This window comes from Manacus candei, unplaced genomic scaffold (assembly GCF_025592945.1).
Source record: "Manacus candei isolate 608988 ecotype Guabito, Panama unplaced genomic scaffold, ASM2559294v1 h1tg000060l, whole genome shotgun sequence".
Classification (NCBI taxonomy): Eukaryota; Metazoa; Chordata; class Aves; order Passeriformes; family Pipridae; genus Manacus; species Manacus candei.
The window spans coordinates 9325873-9345909 of NW_026138108.1; the positions used below are offsets into that span (position 1 = coordinate 9325873).

Here is a 20037-nt window from a genome sequence, read left to right on the forward strand (position 1 = left end):
AGCAGAATATGGGGAGACCCCACCTGGAGTACTGTATCCAGATCTGGAATCCTCAGTGCAATAAAGACATGGACCTGTTGGAGCAGATCCAGAGGAGGAACACAAAATTATCAAAGCAACGGAATACCTACAAGGACAGGCTGAGAGATTGGTGTTGTTTACACTGGAGAAGGCTCTGGAGAGACCTTATTGTGGCCTTTCAATGCTTAATAAAAGGGGCTTCTAAGAAAGATGGGAACAGACCCATAGGGCCTGTAGCAATAGGACAAGGGGTTATGGTTTTCAACCAAAGGCAAGGAGATTCAGACAAGATAAAAGGAAGAAATGTTTTACAATGAGGGTGGTAAAACACTGGAACAGATTGTCTAGAGTGGTTGTAGATGCCTAATTCCTAGAAACTTTTAAGGTCAAGCTGGGTGGGGCTCTCAGCAGCCTATTTAGTTCAAGATATCCCTAGTCATGGCAGAAAGGTTGGACCAGATGACCTTTAAATGTCCCTTCCAATCCAAACCATTCCATTATTCTACACCCTCTGCCGATCCTGTTACTTCTGCACTTTTGAATCAACAGGTTCTGACATACCAATGCAGGGGAAAAAAAAATTATACATTTTTGAGGTTATTTTTGAATGTAAAAGAAAATTCAATCCTGGCTCTCCCTTCCCTTACAGTCATTCCTATGCCCTGGAAGGAAATAGGGCTCCTCTCTTGGCATAGAGCTCAGCTCCAAAAAAAGTTCTCAGACAGCAGTGTTTTGGGACAAATGAAGAGTGTCCTGCAATGCTAAACAAGCACTCTGAGGTAAATGACTGGGGCAGGTGGTGGGCAGGGCCCTGTCCTTTTTTAAGATTAATTTTAAATACTTCCATTTATGCTTTTGAGTTTAGCACTCAGAGGAACCTTCAAGCCTCTTCCCCTCAGCCACACAGGCCTGTGAGGCAGGCAGAACAGGCAAGAAAAAGAGCACAGAACTTCAAAAGAAAGAAAAATGAAATACAGCTGCTTGATAATGAAGTGGCCAAGGCTCAAACTGCTGCTTCCTTAATTGGGCATGGCAGAGGCTGTGGCTGCTCCAGATGCTCTCCGTCAGCGCCGTGCGGCAGAGGAGCACCGGGGTGGTTACCTGTTGTACTCAGAGACAGGGAGCCAGTCCTTGGCATCAGGGAAGCAGAACTGAGGGATGGCCTTGAGACGCTCCTCTGCTTCACGCATTTGCTTGGTCGGTCTTTCCAGCTGCAGGGGAGAAAAGTGAGGCTCAGTCAGTCCCTCAGTCCTGGCTGCACAGCACTGCTCAGGGGGCAGAGCTACTGATTAGCTCTGAGAGCAAGGGCGCATCAGATTGTTCATTGTTTGTCCTTGGCAGAGCGAGGCATGACTCCAGAACAGGTTTATAGAGGCCAGAACAAAAGAAATAATCACTGCTGGGTTTTTTAATTTTTTTTTCTTAATTGCCTGAAATTCCCTTGTTGCACAATGGCCACTTAAAGCACAGCCTTAACTCAAATACCTTTCTGCTGCAAAAGCACAAGAGAAATTCCAGAGATCAGAAAAAAATCTTTCCACTGACTTCAGCGAGTTTTGGAATGAATCCTAATATAGCCAAAATGAGTTAAAAGTGAAATATTTAGAAACTGAATTTATACACAGTCTTTAAAGTATCTGCCATCGGGCCAAACTCTCCAGCCTTGGAAAAGATAAATCTGAAAACAGGGAAAGCTTTCAGTTACCTTCTCTATGCCCTTCACTTTGCTTTGGGATAATTGAAAGCTCCATTTGAAAATTAGATTTGTATTCATTTTTCCACTTATTCACTTTACTGATCTTAGAATACACTGTATGTAAGAATTTTTCTTTTACCTTGGGAAACTGATATGTCACTTCTGGGAGGTAAGTGTTTTTAGAGGGCTTCTTTTTCAGTGACACTACCACAAAATACTCAAATAACTCCCGTTCCTGCCATTCAATCAGCTCCAGTTCCAGGGTTCGATAACTTGGAGCCCTCTTCAGCATTGACTGGATGTGCACAAGACGCTGGGTATGAGCTGGCATAAAAAAAAAAAAGGGAATTAAAAAAGAGGTAGATCATTACCTGAGACTGTAATGTATGTGTGTAAGCCACAGCCATTCACAAAGGACTTTCAATTTGCCAGAGTATTATTCCAAGCATGTTTTCCTTTCAAAAGCAAACCTTCTAGTTAGCAAACCTTCTGTACTCTCCCTTACTAATTACATCCATAAATCAAAACTCTCTCCAAGTACTCAAGTGATGCAACACTAAGTCACTGAAATAATTTGCAGTTCATAACTGTTACCCTGCCAAAGATCTGTTTTCCCTTCACACATAAGACTAGATTATAAACCCTCATGTGGGTGTGCAAATGCACTGGGGCCTCGAGGGTTTCACATCTCAGGCCTGATTTGGATCTAGTTTACATTGGTGAAAAAGAGCTCTGTGCCCTGCCTCTATGTAGCACAGCTTTTTGCTATGAACCATGGAACAATATCCAGGGAAAGGGGACAGAAAGAAAAGGAAAGATGTGCCAATTGCCTCCCATGGATTGCTTTGCTAGTGCCAATTCAATTAAGGGGCAATCTTAGATTGATGGTCACATCCAGACCTCAAAGATATGCCTTCATCAAGTGACTTGTCACTAGACATCTATGGTGCACTAGCCAGTAACATCATTACCAGTTCTGGTAGACCAAAAAGTGAAAACAGCTCAGTAAAACCAGTTTCCTGCATGCTCTGCCCCACCTCTTCACACCAGGATCTCTGTGCAATGGCAATCAAACTGTTAGCAGCACATGTTTTTGTGCTATCACTGTCTTCGTCCTATCACTGTCTTTGCCCACAGTTTGCAAAAGGCAAACTATCCCTCGTGGTAGGAAAATAAGATGTCATAAGCTCTTGATCACATCCATAATTAACTGCCAGAAAGAAAGGGAAACCTCTTGATGACCAGCTGTCCTACAACTGGTTCAACACAAAAATGAAGAATTATTTTGATAAAGCACTTGGTGTGACTGCACAACTAGGGAAGCTAAATCCCAAGGAATAACCTGCCTGGTCCTGCCCTGAGATAGCCCCACTCTGCAGGCCAGTGCTTCACATCTGCAAGAGGTGAAACCAAAGAGCCCACCCCACTAGACGGGGACCCAGTGAATCCTGTCACGCTACACATGACAACTGTGTCTTTGGCTGAGGATGTCCTGAGAGCATCGACGTAAATATAAGATCACTCAGGAACAGTTGGTTAGTGAGACACCAGAATGAAGATCCTCTGTTCCACCACAACGGGGGGAAAATCTCCCTGTTTCCAGTGAAATCAGAATATCCTCCCAATAACACAAGAGAGGCCAAGCCCTGCCTATCTTCCTCCATGGGCTATGAGAACAAGCAACCCCTATATTTTTTGACACAAAGAGAAACAGAACTGAAAGTGCTTTTGGGCTAGTACAGGTAGACAAAGGAGCAATGAATCTTTTTCCACACAACCCCAAAATGTTGCATACAGCCTGTTTTGGGTGTTCTTACCACCACTTATCTGGAACAAACCTGTTTCCCTAAGACAATGTTTTCCAGAAAGTTTTGCTGCATGAACAGTAAGCAGGTGACATCTGCAGTGGATAAACATGGATGCTTGTCCCTTATCTTATAACAACTGATCCACACTCTTGGGGTTTTTCCCCCCTCTCATTTACACACAGCATTGTGGGTTTTTAGTAATAAAATCTGTTGTTGCTGCCTTCAACCTTTTTATAGGTCTCTTTCTGTATCAGAACTCTTGAAAAGGAAGGACTAATTTACTGGCCTGGTTCAGGCAGAGTTTGTGCAGGTGCTGTGCACTGATAAAGGAATTTCTGCAATTTGGAGACTGCAGTTATAAAAGAGTGTAAGAACCACTATGCTGGATCATACCCAAATTCCTGCCTCCAACAGCAGCTTGCAGCAAACACTGAAAGCAGCATATGAATAAGAAGAAAGCATCTTTATCCGATCTCATCCCTCTAAGTCTGCACCCAGTAGTCAGTCTGGAATAGATCAGCATCTGTGAAGTGGCTAACAAAGCAAACCTATCAAAGGCCCTGTTTTTCATCATATGACACAGTTGCCAAATCCTTGTTAGATCCTCACAGCTCATTTTGTACTTGCTTTCCACGTTCATGCTCCTGTGTTGGAACTTTGGTGAGCTCTGCAGTAATGGAGTTAGCATAGCTCAGGAAAGAAAATACAGACCATGGGCAGAAACAACGTGCAGTGTCAGAAGGATGTACATTGGTCTGTGACAGGGTCTGACTAGAAGTTATTGAAGGCTGATCCCTTACCTTTAAACCTGTCATCTGAGTCACTCTCACTCTCGCTGTTCTCATCTGCAGAGGACATAGAGGGATCAGTTAATGCAAAACCAAAGCAAACAAACTCAGTTTACTGTGGTGAAACATCTCTGAGCCTTGTGATCCACACATGCACTTCTCCTCAGGCTTAAAATATCTTGAAATAAACAGTTTGAACGACTCCTTAGATGGTGTTTTCCTTGGATTCAATTCCAATTTTGCTTGAGAATAAGAGCTTCATTTTGATGAAAGTGCAAAATTCATTCTCCCTTACAGCAACTGTTTGCACTGAACCCCCATCTATGCTCAGCTGCAAAAGTGAATATTCCATTTAGAAAATGGATCTTAACCCTTTCACTACTGTTTTCAGACTTTAATTTTTTTGGAAAAAAGAAAGTTATGGAGCACTTGAGAAGCCAAAGTAAGCCTTATGAGCTCTGGCTGTCTGGGCAACATCTTCAATCACCAGAACTCAACAAACCGAGTTAGAGTTAACAGGCAAAAGTAGCCATATGACAAGATGTATTTCTGAGGGGTACTTGTATTAAAGCTCTATTGTACTCTTACTACAAACATGGCCTGAATTTCTTTTTAGCCCCTGTTTTTCCAGAAGCAGTCTGAAGCACATTGTGAATGCCAGGAAGAAGCATGAAAGAATTACAAGGTCAAAACTGTGAATTTTGGACAAAACTTACAGATGCAAGCGACTTGAAAAGTGAACTAAAGAAGCTTGATAAATCTAGCTGATCATGGGATTAATAGGAGAGACAATACTGAGAATCTTGTTTATTTTTAGCTCATCCTCATTTTCTCCTCTAGCAGAGAGAAAGTTATTGTTGTTCGTGGAAGAAAGTTCTAAACAAAGTAGAGTCCAGGGGAGATGTGGAGAAAAGAAGAGAATCTGTTAATCCAGAAACATTCCAATGGATTCACTGAACCGTAACACTTGTATCATACCTCGTAGGGATGCTGTCTCAATATTGGACATAGAAAGTTTCTTCAGTCGTTTTTTTCCTCTTTTTGCACTGTAGATTGAATTGATTCTTTGGACAAGCTGCAAAATGAGAAAATGAGGACTCAGTAAGACTAAACGCTTTTCTGCCAGGAGACTTTTACTTAAGCTATCCAAACAAACAATTTAACCATGGATGATATGTCAGCTGAACCTCCAAGGCCTTTACCATTTCAAAGTGCATTTTTATTTCTCTTATTTTGAATCCCATTTGTATGAATAAGTTATTTTCAATCTCACTTCTTTACCTGTGGGAATATTTTTAAAAACAATTAAATAACTCAGAAATCTAAATACCATTTTCAAAAATGCCATAGACATTTGCAATAAAAGCAATGAGCCTGAGAATTCAAAGGTAGCTGCCGTCCTCTACCACCTCATTCCTCTAAGCTATTTCTCTCTTCCCTTGCATCTTCTAAATAATAGTAATCTATTAGCCTTATCCAACTTTGTCAAACACTCATAGACCTGAAGATCACATTGAGATTTTGAATACAAGAGTAAGGTGTACCAGCACCTCTCTGAACTGAGATTTTCATGTGTTCAAATAAGCACAAGGAGTTGGGTCTAACTTTTTTAATCTTTTTCAGGTACAGAGTGAACCAGCTGGTTTGAAGATACATGGTATCAGCTGAGGGTCTGGCCCATATGGACTTCTTCCCCTTTCCAGCTTACCCTGTACTTACCTCACTTCAGAGGTGCTGTACATACTGTCTCCAATCTTATCCTTATCTACAAAAGTATTTTGAAGTTAGCTACTAGTGCTGTCTTTAGCTGGCTTTATCCACCACTAGCCAGAATTTTAAGTCCTGGTAATCATTGTGACTTTCCTCAGGAGGGCTAATGCAGAAAATAACTGTCTGCCAAAAAAAACCTGAGATGATGGAAAATATTAATGAGATAACTTGTGTTTAGTGCCTTCAATAAGAGGTTGGGATTACTAAGAATTCATAATTAAACAGACTATTGTGACTTCTGGAGAGTCGTAAATATGTCATAATATGCAATTAATCTTCACAATGTCTTATGAGTGAGGAATAATATATTTTATTCCATAGCAGTTTTAGTCATAGCACTATAATACACTTTGCAAAAACTGTTTCACCTCACCTTGCAGAGAGAGAGAAACTCAGTGAGAGATAAATTAATTTGCCATAGACAGAGCAGAAGGCCAGTAACAGAGCCAGTAACAGAGCTACAAAACCTCGTGCAACCCCTCCAACAGAAGAAGAGTGTCCAGCCCAGAACATACTGAAGTGTTAAAATCCTCACTTGTTCTCCCACTTGAATCAGGATCAGGGATTTTGCCTCTGGGTGCTGCCTGAACCATGTGCAACCCACCAGCAAAGCTCTGCTGAACTTGATTCACTGTCCCTGGAGGTTTTTAAGATGAGACTGGATGTGGCACTTAGTGCCATGATCTAGTAACCGCAGCAGTGTTGGATCAAGGGTTAGACTTGATCTTGGAGGTCTTTTCCAACCCGGTTGATTCTATGATTCTCTGCTCGCAGCCACATGCCTGGCTCTTCCCACTGGGAATCCTGTGGCAGAGCCAGCAGGATAAAACCTTGCCCAGCTCCTGCATGTGCACCAGCCCAGAAACTCCTGCAGGAAACCACTACAAAAGGCATCAGGAACCAGGAGTGGAGGACCTTGCTGGGATTTTTCACTCCCCTTGCTGTGCTGCTTGGCACTTCGTCTGCTTGAGCTACTTCATCATGGGTAAATGCCTGCACTCTGCTGAGGAGAGCCCAGATGTTTAAAGGACTTGAGTATTGCTTCATGAAGCATCACTGGGGATGGTACAGAACAGGAGTTTCGCAGGTTTGAATTTTTCCCTCTAATAACTAATATTTTCTCAGTAAAAAACCCTGATATTCTCCAGCAACATGAGATTCTTGGAGTTACAGCGATAAAACAATAGAAATTGTCACAAGATTTATGATAAAACTATGAACATTCCTATGCTGAAAACATAATTTCACATAAGGAGAATACCTGTCTCATCAATAAAAAAAAAAAATTGGGTACAAAACCAACAGCCAAACTGGCAAAGTTTTACTCAAAACCAGGTAACTCTGTAAGTTACAATGTAACGTCCTCCACAGATCTATGTTCATTTGTGCAGTAAAACAATAAATTCCAAGAAAGTAAAAATATAGTTAATATTAAAGATGTAATTTCCTCCTTAAACAGAATTTCTGACTAATTGACAGAAACATAAAAATGTCCTTCTTTTCACAGTATTTATAGCCATGTGCTTTAAAATATTCTTTCTAATAAGAACAGGAAAGAGTTGTATACAGAGTAAAAATCAACTTTGTTCACAAGCCAAAATTAAGTATATTAGCAGTTCTCCCCCTCTCTGTTGCTATTGTACAAGAAAAGGTTTGTTAAGTTTTTTTGGTTGTCATCTTGTAGCTTGGGGTTTTTTTGTCACATTCTATTTTGAGTTGGAAAACTCCTTGAAAAATGAAAAACTAAGTTTTACTTCAAATCCATGAAGATAACATGGTTATCAGGATGGGATAGGTTATGAGTAAATGAAGGGAAACATATTAGGCCAATAATCATTATTTTCCTGAGACCAGGAAACAAATGATGAGGAAATACCACTTCAGATGCTGCTGCATGTTATAAATAATAACTTCTTGGCCATCACCCATTCAAAATCACAAAGCTGTGTCCACAACAATGCTCTGGTTCACAGAGCTTAAACAAGAGTGTGGAAAGCAGAATTCAACTCAAAGGAGTATGGCTGGGCTCCTGAGAATTACTGTTTCTGTTTTGATCTAAATGTTCCTTTAGGATACAAAAAGAGCTTTCAGTGATGGCTAAAGGCTGGGTAGAAATTTGCAAGCTCTTGAAGACAGGTGGCCTGTCCTCAGCATTAGCCTCATCACACTGCCAGTACCTTTGGGATCCTCCTGGCTCGCCGTGTAGACAGCAGCTCGCTTGCAGTGCTCAGGCTGTCCTCATTGAGGCTGGAAGGGGAGGAGGGGATGCCAAGCTGAGCCAGCAGCAGCATATCATCGTGGCTGTGCCGCTTGGGCAGCCGTGGTAAGCGGTGGCTCTTCCTTTCTGACCAGTTCCCGACGCGCAGAGACTGGCTGCTGGGCTTCGAGGGCAGCTGCAGGAACAAGAACAGCTTGAGTTCTTCCCCTACTCAGCAACACTGAGAGAAGAGGCAGCTCTCTGTGAGTGAGTGGTGGCTACACAAGGACATCCTGCCAGGTGAGCCACTGCTCTGTGGGACATGTATGAAGAGAGGGTTTAAGATCATGATGAAGCGTCGGGGTCAATATCTAAGACAAAGAAAACAGCAGTACCTTTGGCTCTGCTGCATTTCCCTGCACCCACATCACATCAACTCTATGAGCCTTAAAAATCTGACTTATAGGCTTGGCTGACACCAGAACACTGACCCAGTGGGCCTGGCCCATCTCTTTCACTTGCAGGAGTGAAGATCAAGAGCATTTATCCAATTCAGTGTAATATTAATTCAACGTAATAGCAATAAAAAAATAGCAAATTCATGCTATTTTACCCTAGGAAAAACAAAAAAAAAAAGTAAAAAAAAAAATCAAGCTTGATGTATTTTCATGATGTTAAGAAATTTTAATATCTGTCAATGTGCAGAGGTGCTGTTATAGCTGTCCTGCATTCCCAAAGAATTCCCTTTGAAACACAAAACTGTTAGCATTGGAAGGGGAGGGGAAAATTTCACTGACAGGATTAAGCACCAAGTAACATCTATCTTTAAAAAACTAGGTCTCTTTTGAAGCAGTCCTTCAAACAGCTCTGCCCAGCTCTCAGGAAGGTTAACCAGCAGGCTGGCAAAGCTGGGTCCCTGCCTTCTCCTCCCAAACACAAACGCTGTAAAGAAGCTTAACCAGCACATCCAGGAAAAAAGTACTATTATGTCAAATGTCTGTCAATTGGCATTTGCTAATATTATATCAGCAGTATTACAAGTTATAAATCTGAAGTAATAAATGTCCCATTTTTTTCTACTTGGAGGGCTTACTGATTACAGTGCCATGCAATCTGGGATTAAGCACAGGTGTTTCTGTGTGGGTGTGTTTTGCATCACAAATACAGTGTTATCATAAAACATTCCTTTTACACATGATGACTTCAAAAACTGAAAATAAAAAATGGGAAGGGAGAAGACACAGTTGGATTCAAAATCAGTGTTTCTGAGGTCCCTGCTTACCACAGATTAGCACACCAGGAAAATGTACAACAGTCTATACTTTAATGAAAGGAATTTTTTTTGGAGGTGATTATTGGAAGCCTGATGACCTTCTGATCTCCTTCGTCTTGTTTATCATCATCCATGACTGAAAAGTCATGTTGCTAAGCCAGCTTTGTTGTTATGATGGAAAAACTGGGTGATAAATCGTTGCCAAATCTACCATTCTTCAGGAAATTCAGACTTTTCTATTTCTGGTCACTGGAGAATTACCCAGGCCCATAGCTGACCCGCTCTTAGTGCCTTTTCATTTTAAATATCAGCACAATGACAGTGAAGTTATGGCAGGACTGACTCCTGGCAGGGAACTCCAGGCAGCATTTCAAAAACAAGCTCCCAGAATAAGAACAGCCCTGTTGAAAAGATACCAGAGAGTACTTATTTACTGAACAACTTTACAGAAGCTGTTTAAATCTGTATATTCTTTGGTCACCCTGTGTTAACCAGAGAACATTGGATAGTATCTTGCTATGGTCCTGTAGGGTTCCTACCCTACACCCTCCTAGATCCTCTAGATGCTACACAGTTCCTGTTAATATGCACACAGCCAGAAATAATTGTTATGCAGCATAAGTCTCTCACTACGAGGTTATCTTTGTGACTGCAGTTTCTGTTTCTCCTTATTCTGCCTGATTACTACCTTCCACTTGTTCCTTTTCCAGTAGCTTTGCTGAAAACACTGCTGTTTTACAAGAGATGTGCTCGGATGCACACTAAGAATCCTGGTGGTACTTCTTTTGTCTCTTGGACTGTGATGCTCCCATGCACACAAAATGAGTAAAAGAAAATGTATTCAGTTCTGGTTTAGGTCTCCTTATAAGACAAAATGTAAATTGTTGTGACGTTTTGTTCAACTGCAAATTTTCTGTTGATTCAGTGCACAGTGAAGTTCCTTTAAGTGGTGTTTTGAATCTCAAAATTAAGTATATGATGAGAATCATATTTTTTCTTATGAACACAACGATCCCATAACAACAAAGCAACCCGGCATTTCATAGTGTTCACAAAAAACAGACTTGCTTTGGAAAATTCACCACAAAATAGAAAGTCTGCAGAGTTCCTCATCTTTCATCTTTTGCTGTAAACACAACTCATACAGCCTCGTTAAATGCAGACACTCAGGTTTTTCTGATTATTTTATTATTCGTTTATTTATTGGGGGGACATACTTGGCATTCTCCATTTTACAGTAAAACATGCCACACTACGTACTTCACCAGAGCAAAGTCACAAGAGGCCTCACGTAACAACACACAGGCAAAATCAGCAGCTGACTTTTCCCCTCCTGCCCCTGCTTAAAATCACAGCAGCAAACGCGGAGGCAATTCACTAAGAGGTGCAGCCATACAAATAATTTAGGTCCAGATTTAACTCACAACCAACCGGTGGAAGGAATCTGACTGAAATCCTGAGGCCACAGCCAGCACAAAGAGCCATCAGCTCCTGCAGCCCTGGGAAGCTGAGCTACAGCTGCCAAGAGCATTCCCAGCACCGGCTCGTGCGTTCGGTCGCACTCTTTCCAGACACCCTTTATCATCCAGTACGGCTGCTCTTCCTCCTATGCCACGACTGATTTCCTTGCAAAAGCTTTAAAATGAGCTTCAAGCACAGAAAGACAGGCTGTTACCTGGGGAGGTGATGTGTATTTCCTGTTCTGCGGCGTCCACATCCTGTGCAAAGAATCTAGGGAATTCTCAGAGAGCTGATGGGATTTTCGGCCCGCGTGACGGCCTTTCAGCTCCACATCCTCGTACGGGTTTTCCTTGGGTGACTCGCCTTCACATTTGGGTTGGTTTTTTTTAAGGAAAGAAAAACAGACAGGAATGTAAAATTAGAAAAAAAAAATAAAATCATGTGAACCAAGTGAAAGGCTTTTAGAAAAAGCTCCTCAGCTTTCAGCATGACTCATCCCTCTAGCTGCAGCTGGAAGTATTTGGAAGAGAACTTGGCTATGCGGTTGACAAGTTTCTTTGGATTTTTTTTACTGCCTTTTTTTTTTTTTAAATAAAATACAAAGATTTCACAAGACGTGGTTCTGAGCATCCGCAGCTGTGGAAAATTTATTGAAATATAAAAGCTAAGGCACTTAACTATTTTAAAGTGTATCAGTAGATTTTATAAATCTGTAACAACCACTCACAGGGTGAAATGAAGACCAATAAATAACCATTCTCAACATATCACCCTTACAAACAAGAAGACAGCTCTTATTTGATGCTACCTTCATTTTTCTCTTCTCCTGAGGAAAGGCAAAGAAAGAATAAACATTTTGGCTCAGCAGTGCCAAGGGAGAAGATTGAAAACACAAAAGGGGAGGAATTTCTGTCCCAACCATACTGCATCCTCAAAGTGTTCTTTAAAACATGTTATGTCTTCCAGTTAGGCAGCTATTCGTTTCAAGTTACATAAAATTCCAATATCCCGGAAGGAAACTCATCCTGCTAGTAATGGATAGAGGCTTGAACAGTTAATGACTACATATGACATAAATGAAAAATGCATCAAAAAGCAGACAGCAATCTTTGAATTTTTAGCATTCGAAAATCAGAACCAAAATTTACAGTCCAGATTTGAGATCCAATATCCACCATCTTCTCACAACTCCTGAACTTAGCAAACCTCTCACTCAACTAAGTAACATGAAGATGAATGAGTGCCATCAACAAAATTAACATTTTGTATCCATTTTTTCAAACAGTTGGTAATCAGCAACTGATTTATCAAATAAATATTAGGTTTATCAAATAGAGGGTCCTTCCAGTTTTCCAACTATCTTAAACAGAAAATCATCTCCAAAAAGAGTGATCTACTCAAATTCAAGGCTTGAATGTACAGAAACTTGAAACATGCAGGAAGTTCAAAGCTTTTAAACCTACTTGCTTTCAGTTTTATATCTATAGATGACTCTAAACTCCATGTTTTTAATACAATCTATATTACAATACAAGCCATTTAATATAAGAAATTCAGATTTTACTGCATACTATGTCAATTAAGAATTGAGGACAGAAAGTTGTAGCATGGTTTATTATTCCCACTGTTACAGAAAATATTCACAGCATTTAAAGGGTTGACAGCTGAGTCAGAGGTGTTTTCAGTGAGAGCAAGGCCTGGGTTAAACACTCAGTCCGTGTGACTACCAGCTATTTTGTTCTAGACAGAATACTACATTTCTTTATTTTACAAAAGAAAATAAAGGCAGTTTGTGCTTTCTACTTAATTGTTGAGCCTGGAAACATGAGACTGCTTGATTCATCAATTATCACTGCAGGAACTTTTGCTGAACAAATTCACATATCACAGTAAAAGTAAAAATACAGTTTTGCTTCAGTAATGCATCGTAAGATTTTTAGTCAAATATAAGCACAAGAATGAATGTTTTAGCTTTGTTTTAATTAGAAGTCTGAATCACTGCTGCTCTTGAAGAATGTCTGAAGTTGCAATCACAGCTTATTATTTCATCCAGAGGGAGTCTGATTCCAGAAGCTGCACTGTCATTGTAGCCAATCCATGTGCCACATGGAAAGAACACCTTCAGGTGCATGGGTTACATGAAGGAAGACCTTTTGATAATTGCTATGAACAGAATAGGTCTTAACCAACAAGTATTCCTAAAAAAAAGTGTAAAGCTACAAATGTCCTGGGGTGGCTATGGAATTGATTGATTCCTTCTGTGGGAAGAAAAATAGATATTGTGCACTAATTCTGTTATTTGTAAACCCTAGAGCTCTAGATATGATAATCATAACAATGATAAATAGTCAAATTTGCAAAATGCTGTTACTTACTCACAGCTAATTGGGTTGTACTAGCATAATAAAATTTCTTGTAAGCCCAAGTCACGTATAGGTCAAGTAAGCATTTTGGAATGGATTAACAGATTTCAAAATACCCGGCTGCATGAGACAGTGCTCAAACATGCACTTCCCTGTGAAAACAAATATTATTGTATTCGTCTGCTGAGTATCCAAACTTCTGAGAAGAAACAAGCCCATCAGTGAAAAGAAAACTTTTTTACTATGTAAAGCATTTGTAAATTCTAAGGGGATTCTCTTTCCAAGACACAATGTAAAACAGAATTGCTCGAACCCAGTTAAACTCAACATAACTAATGTTGACCTGAAATACTAAGTATAGAAATGGGCCCAGAGAAGACTTGGATGAGAGAAGAGGGAGGAGCAAGGCACCATGAGCAGAGGCTGCTTTTCTGTGTCAGATTCTCTACCAAGAGAAAGCTTGGGCCAAATTCCTCTTCAGTGTAATGTGAAGGTCAGAAGAGACACCAAAGGGATTTTAACCCTTTCCCCTAGAGCTGTGAGAGCTTCTTCAGCAACTGGTTTGCTGTTCAAGAAGTCTTGTTTCCATTCTTTTTCTCATTTGCTTAAAAACCAAACTATTTCAGAGTGTTTGTGGATTTTTTTCACTTTGAAATAAAGCCTTGAGACCAAATACATCTCACCGTTATTTTTTGCCTTTTTTTTTAAGGAGTAATCTCCTTCCACACTAAATCTCTGATGATGAAATAATGCAATCAATCAGAAACAACCTGGTTTTGCTGATTTGACATTTGAATGAAATATTTGGTTCAAGCAGTGAACTAGAAGAGACAGTTTATTTGTCTATGTCTTCTGCTTTCATCTCTGCATTTCTCCTCAGCACAACCACTTCTCTAGTCCCAAAACCCAGGCAGGGAATGTTTGCAAGCTGCAGTGCTTTGGCATTCATTTGGACTTGCTGCAAAAGAAAAACATATTTACAATGAAAGAGCAAGGAAACGTCTTTGTTCCTGCCATATGGATGTCTCTATCGGAAGACAAAAGGAGAAACATTACGCAGTATAGAGGCCAGGCTATTCTTAATAAGGCTGATCCTACAGCCACACATGACAACAGCAGATAATCACTGACTTCAAAGAAAGCTGAATCAGATCCCCAGAATGCATATGGTTACTAACAGTTAGTCTTTGGCAAATACTGTCTCTAATCACCATCCCTACTCCCAGATCAGTTCCCTTTATAAGCATTTTTTTTCAGGTTTCCCATTCTCTTGAATTCTACGTACCAAACTACTGAGTTAACACAGGGCATTTATCTACATGACATTTATCTTCAGAAGATCTCACAGACAATTTAATGAGTGGTCCACCGTGGAAAGAAAAGAAAGAAAAATAAAATAATACAAAAAAAAAAAAAGATAAAACAAGTAGTGATATTTTTAAAAGTCCTGAGGAATGCAGTGCCTTGAGCTTAAGCATCAATGAGTTTCCTCCAGGGGTTGCAGTTCCTCACTCCGTCAGCCCCACTGAATCCTGAGGCAGCACACAATGTTCCTCTGCTCAGCCTCCACACGTGGCAAATGGGAAGCAGAGGCAGACTCAGCAAGCCTGTCTCACGCTGAGAAAGGAGTGAAAAGTAAAGCTGAGGAGGGAAAAAAAAGCAGCAGGCAGATGCTTCTCTATAAATGGCAGAAAGCAGGGAAATGCATAATTTCTTTCTAGATGGGAGAAACAATTGTCAGAGGAATTAAGTGATTCACCAAGGGCTGATTTATAACTCCAGCCTTTTGCACTGCCAGGAAGCAAGAAGCAGCAAACAGCAGGTACATAGTAAGGGAAAGGGTTCATCAACTTGTGTTAACTTGGGTGCCTAAATCAGGAGCCAATGTTCACAGAGGAGATACTGAATCCAGAGGGTGATGCTGAGTGCCCAAGCTAAGAGCCTACCACCTTTCCTCCTGGCTACATAGAAAGCCCTGGCCCCTGAGTTGCACAGCTGAGTTAGAGTTATCACCTCACAGATGACAAAATGTGTATTTCCTGCATAACAGAGCACGTGCAGAAAATATAGGGCAATTAATGTATTTTTATATTATAATAGAGTGGGAGATGAAAGCCTCAGCTGACATCCAAGAAGAGAATTGGGAAAAAGAAGCACATACTGCTCCCTAGGCAAGGGGCTGGAAATAGTGGCAATAAATGGATAGGAAAAGAGGCCCAGATAAGCAGAATCAGGACTGAATAACAGACAAGTAGAAACACCCAAGTGAGCAGTCTGTAAGAACCTCTGATGCATGGGGCAACCTTTTACATTGTTTCTGTAACAACAGACACAAGATGTCACATCAACTCCTTTCCATACATAATCCCTCTGATGGCACCTACAGATCCTTGAACTACCTTTTCTGCCGTCTGCCCATGACCTCTGTTCAGTTGTGCATAAAGCCCAACTCATTTGGTCCACAAAAACACAAACCCTTGCAGAAAATAAAATACCACTGGGCAAGGAGGAAGCAAGCAGAGAAAAGGGTGTTTGGGGAATTCTGCTTTTGCCGTTGTTGAAGAGGAAGGAATGGGAGTGAACCTCTGAGTTCAAGCAATGCATGAAGGAACAGCACAGCACTGTGCAGACTTACAGCCCTCTGGCATCTCTGGGCACCAAGTCCAGGGAGTTGCCCAGTGGTGAGAATCCACGTGGACCCATTGCAATGTGTGTGCACTGATCATTCATTTTAGTCATAAAATTACACAAATGTAGATTTGCACTGCCAGTGCTGGAGGAAAACTGAGCCACTGGGATGTTTATGAGCATGTTCAGATCAAATGGATGAAAACCACAAAATCTCTACACTCTCATAAAGTGTCTGAGCTTTGCTCTTTAGTACGTAGATAAGCTCTTTCAACACCAGGGAAGCTGCAACTGTGCATCTCAGCTGAGGAATTTACCTCAGGAGTCTGCAGAAAGAGGAACCATTTCGATATCAAAGTACAGCTAAAACACATTATAGCTGCTTTGAAAAGCTATTGCTGAATAGTACTAAGTTACAAGCCTTTACCAGTTTATAGAGTCCTATCACCCAGTGCATCAGCTCAGTACCATGATCTCAGAAAAGCAGTAGAGTATCTGTAACATGCAGAGTGACAAGTCTAAAACGCAATCGACATTTTGAGTCCAGGTCCATGGATTTTGTAGGCAACAGCCTGTGCTTTCTGAACTTCTCCAGTTCTGCTTTGCCTTGCAATAAGCAGAAGAAACACTGCAGATACTTTCAGCTCCCAGCTATCTCTGCAGGGAGTGCAAGAGCTTAGAGCTGTAATCATAATGAAGCATAGGGGAAAAGAATTAGCATGGCTGATAAATTAGTAAGAAATTTCACCCTCATAATTCACCCATTTACCACTCAGTCCAAAGTCATGTGCACAAAAACATCTGATGAGCAACTGTTAGCACAGTACAGCATCAGCATGCCTAAACTGCCTGCACTTCAGAGGCCTAACCCTGCTGACTTCAACAGTCTCTGAATTTAAAGTAGGATTTGGCAGAGCAGTCTCATGGTTATTTTTCTCTGTTTTACTAGCCTGCAGCACTGACTAGAAAACCATGAAATAAAGCCAACAGAAACTGTCAACTAGAAAACCAGGCAATACAGCTGACACAGACTCTCACAAGACGCTGCAGTGGATGGTATAGCGATGAGACAGACTCCGCAGAGAAAAACTGAGATCTAAATAGAGCATGAGATGATTATTAAAAATAACTGGAATCCATGTATCCCAATGTAACAACAGAGCAGCAGGCTGATTGTCAACAGGATCAGCTAAAGTATTTGGTTTTTCTTTGACAGGCCCCTATGGATACTGTTTGATTTAATGTGCTCTGGTTGCTATTAGCCTACAGTGTCTATAATTAAATTTGCCACTATTACACTTTCCAAAATCTTACGTGCTTTTTATACTGTGACAGGCAGACTGTGGGTGCAGAAGAAGACGGGAACATACAACTCCATGATCACTGCCTGTACCATCAGTTTGCATCAATCCTAGCTCTGTCTTTGACTAACAGTTGTCCAGAGACCTGCTGGAATGGGTCTGGCTGAAAACCCAAAATGTTTTCAGAGAAGAACAGCACTGCTGGCATAGTTGCAATCTCTCCAAGTTTGCTTCAGCTTCACAGAAACCCAGCAATTTCAGTTTCTCCTTGATTTGTACAATGACTTCGATGTGAGATGATAATATGACAGACTATAATGTGCTACAAAAGCATGACAGGCAATAATGTGGCGTGTGAAGGTGGGATTTCACTTGAAAGAACAACCCGCTATCTTTCTAACCTTTTCCCACATTTACTGGAAGAACTTTGCAAATATTCTAATTCGAAAGCATTGTCAAGCTGGAACATCTTCCAACTGGATCTTGGTCATCATTTCTGCAGCTCTTCTCACACAGAGTGAAGGATTCAGTAAAACAGCTAAATCATCCCATTTTGTTACATGACATGCACTATGCCAATTTTACACAAGAATTCAAAACAACTAAGTGGTTTAGGAGAGACAAGGTGCCTTACCACAAGAGATAAAGGGAGTGACATGCTGTTCTGGACTCCACAGAGAAGGTTAAGCCACCAGCATTCCCTCCACATTCAAGACTTTGCTTGTAGGTCCACACCTGCCTATTTTAACTGCTCAGGTACCCACCTGGGTTAGGCTGCCTGACACTCCACTTAATAATGCTTATTTGAGACATATTGCTCTCTGTCTTATGAGTTCTGACACATGGGAAATCACTCAGAGATCCAGACTCCTCTGTTCTCCGAAGAGATTGTATTTGCCCATGTACAACAACAACCTGACCCTCAGTAATTTCAAGGAGAAATGGCTACACCAAAAGAAGGATGTTCTGCTTTGTGAGTACCTGAAACCTGTACAGAAGATGTACAGGATTTTATGAGGAAGATATGATTTTACTCAAAATCAAAACAAAACAAAAAACCAACTAAGCAAGCAAACAAAAAACCCCAAAACATTTCTAGGCCTGCTACCAACCTGATAGGTTTGAGGTTTTATAATAATTTATTTTTCTCTCAACTCTCTGACTGTGAAGAAGGCCCATGCAAACCCAGAACTAGTTGTCCTGTTTTAGTGCAGAAGTAAACAAGAAGCTGATTCTCCCAAACTGAAGTGATAGTCAGTGACAGATGAAAACAGCTAAACAATTGTCTATAACTACACTGTTTCACTTTTCTGTCACCTTTGGTGTCAATTGTAACAAGATTCAGTTATTATATCCCCCTACAGAAGCACAGTGATTAAGTTTGCTATTGTCAATCTACCTTTCTTTAAGGTGCAAAAAGTATCCGTCTAGAGAAGTGTCAAGGTATTGAAAGGGCTCAAAGTCTCCTAACCATGACACTGAACAGGTCCAGAGAGCAGACAGGTGCATAAGAACCCCTCCCCAAGAGGGCCAGCTGCCCCCAGGACAGTGAACTGCAGGACATTCCCGACAGGAACCCACCAGCAAGATTCCATTCAGAAATTCATCCTGCTTTTAGAGATTCCATAGCAATGTTTTTGAGGCATTGCTTTACTTTCTAGACTGCTTCAGCTCTAGCTGCCAAAGCAGACACACTAGCTGTCAGCAGATGCTTCTCCTTCAGTTATTTGCCTTCTTTTCTCACTTTTCCCCCTCTAGACAGACTTCCCACATAATTTAACTTTTATTTAAAGTCAATCTGAAATTATCTGACTCAGTTGACTGATACCTCCACAGATTTCTGAGGAGTGTTCTGACTGGCTTCATCAATTACTTCTCAACAGACATAAATACAACCCAAGATGGGCCACAAATACAACTCAAGCTCTGCCCCTGTACATTTATTTCTGAGCTGACAAGAAGTCTGTATCCCCATCAAGAATGTGTGACTGACTCTATCCTTGTCAATGGACCACAGAGAAACTGTGACGTGGCAATAGGGAGAAATGAGGAGAAGATGGAACTGAGTTCCAAGGCAAGGTTTTAAGCTGGTCTCTACCAGTATAGACAATATAAAAACACTAGATCCAAAGTTCTGAGTTCTTTTAGAATTCAACTGTTGAATCCCACCTTTAAGATAAAAACATTCAACTTTTAACTTTGCATAATAAGCTGGCATTGCCAGAAGAAAGATTTTTTCACAGTAGTCTGTGCCAGTTGCCTGAACCATACACTTCTGACTATCCTTCTCTTGCCCAGGTTATTTGTGTCTCTTTAACAGCCAATCCATCTGCCCAAGTTCACATTCCAGCTGCTCAAGTCTCCTTGAAAAGAGCATTTTCTCAGACAAGAGGTATTTGATGGACTCCAACCTTCACAGTATATCCTACAATGTCAGTTGAAAACACACCTGCATTTAATGCACAATAAATGTAGACTGTATCAACTGCAAGGTTAAAGGAGAGTCGTGTGGCCTAGTGGTCTACACATCACTGGGACCTGCCACCAAGCATCTCTAGCAAGTTTTGGCACTGACACCTATCATGCATTTGGCACACCACCTAAAGAGCACTCAAAAGAGCTCCTGGGACTCTAAAAGAGGTGTATTAGCACTGTCTCTCATGTGAGTTAACAGAGTTCTAAGAACTCTTTTTGACCATTGCAATTTAGTGAGCAGGCACCAGTCTTGCAC

The 20037-nt window shown here is 40.9% G+C and overlaps 1 protein-coding gene across 12 annotated transcripts in view; it reads right to left on the reverse strand.

Annotated features, from left to right (window-relative positions):
* The window catches only part of DENND2B (DENN domain containing 2B), a 174052-nt gene that overhangs the window by 40818 nt on the left and 113197 nt on the right, over nucleotides 1-20037 (reverse strand). For 10 of the 12 annotated variants that reach the window (XM_051803869.1, XM_051803867.1, XM_051803868.1 and 7 more), the window contains 6 exons: nucleotides 11229-11377; nucleotides 8261-8476; nucleotides 5292-5388; nucleotides 4326-4370; nucleotides 1857-2041; nucleotides 1123-1232 (listed from right to left, as the gene is read on the reverse strand). In XM_051803869.1, coding sequence (XP_051659829.1) covers nucleotides 1123-1232; nucleotides 1857-2041; nucleotides 4326-4370; nucleotides 5292-5388; nucleotides 8261-8476; nucleotides 11229-11377 — 802 coding nt within the window. Of the gene's footprint in view, nucleotides 1-1122; nucleotides 1233-1856; nucleotides 2042-4325; nucleotides 4371-5291; nucleotides 5389-8260; nucleotides 8477-11228; nucleotides 11378-14662; nucleotides 14773-20037 lie in introns of those variants that run through there. The other 2 variants (XM_051803876.1, XM_051803866.1) reach the window with 2 other exon arrangements.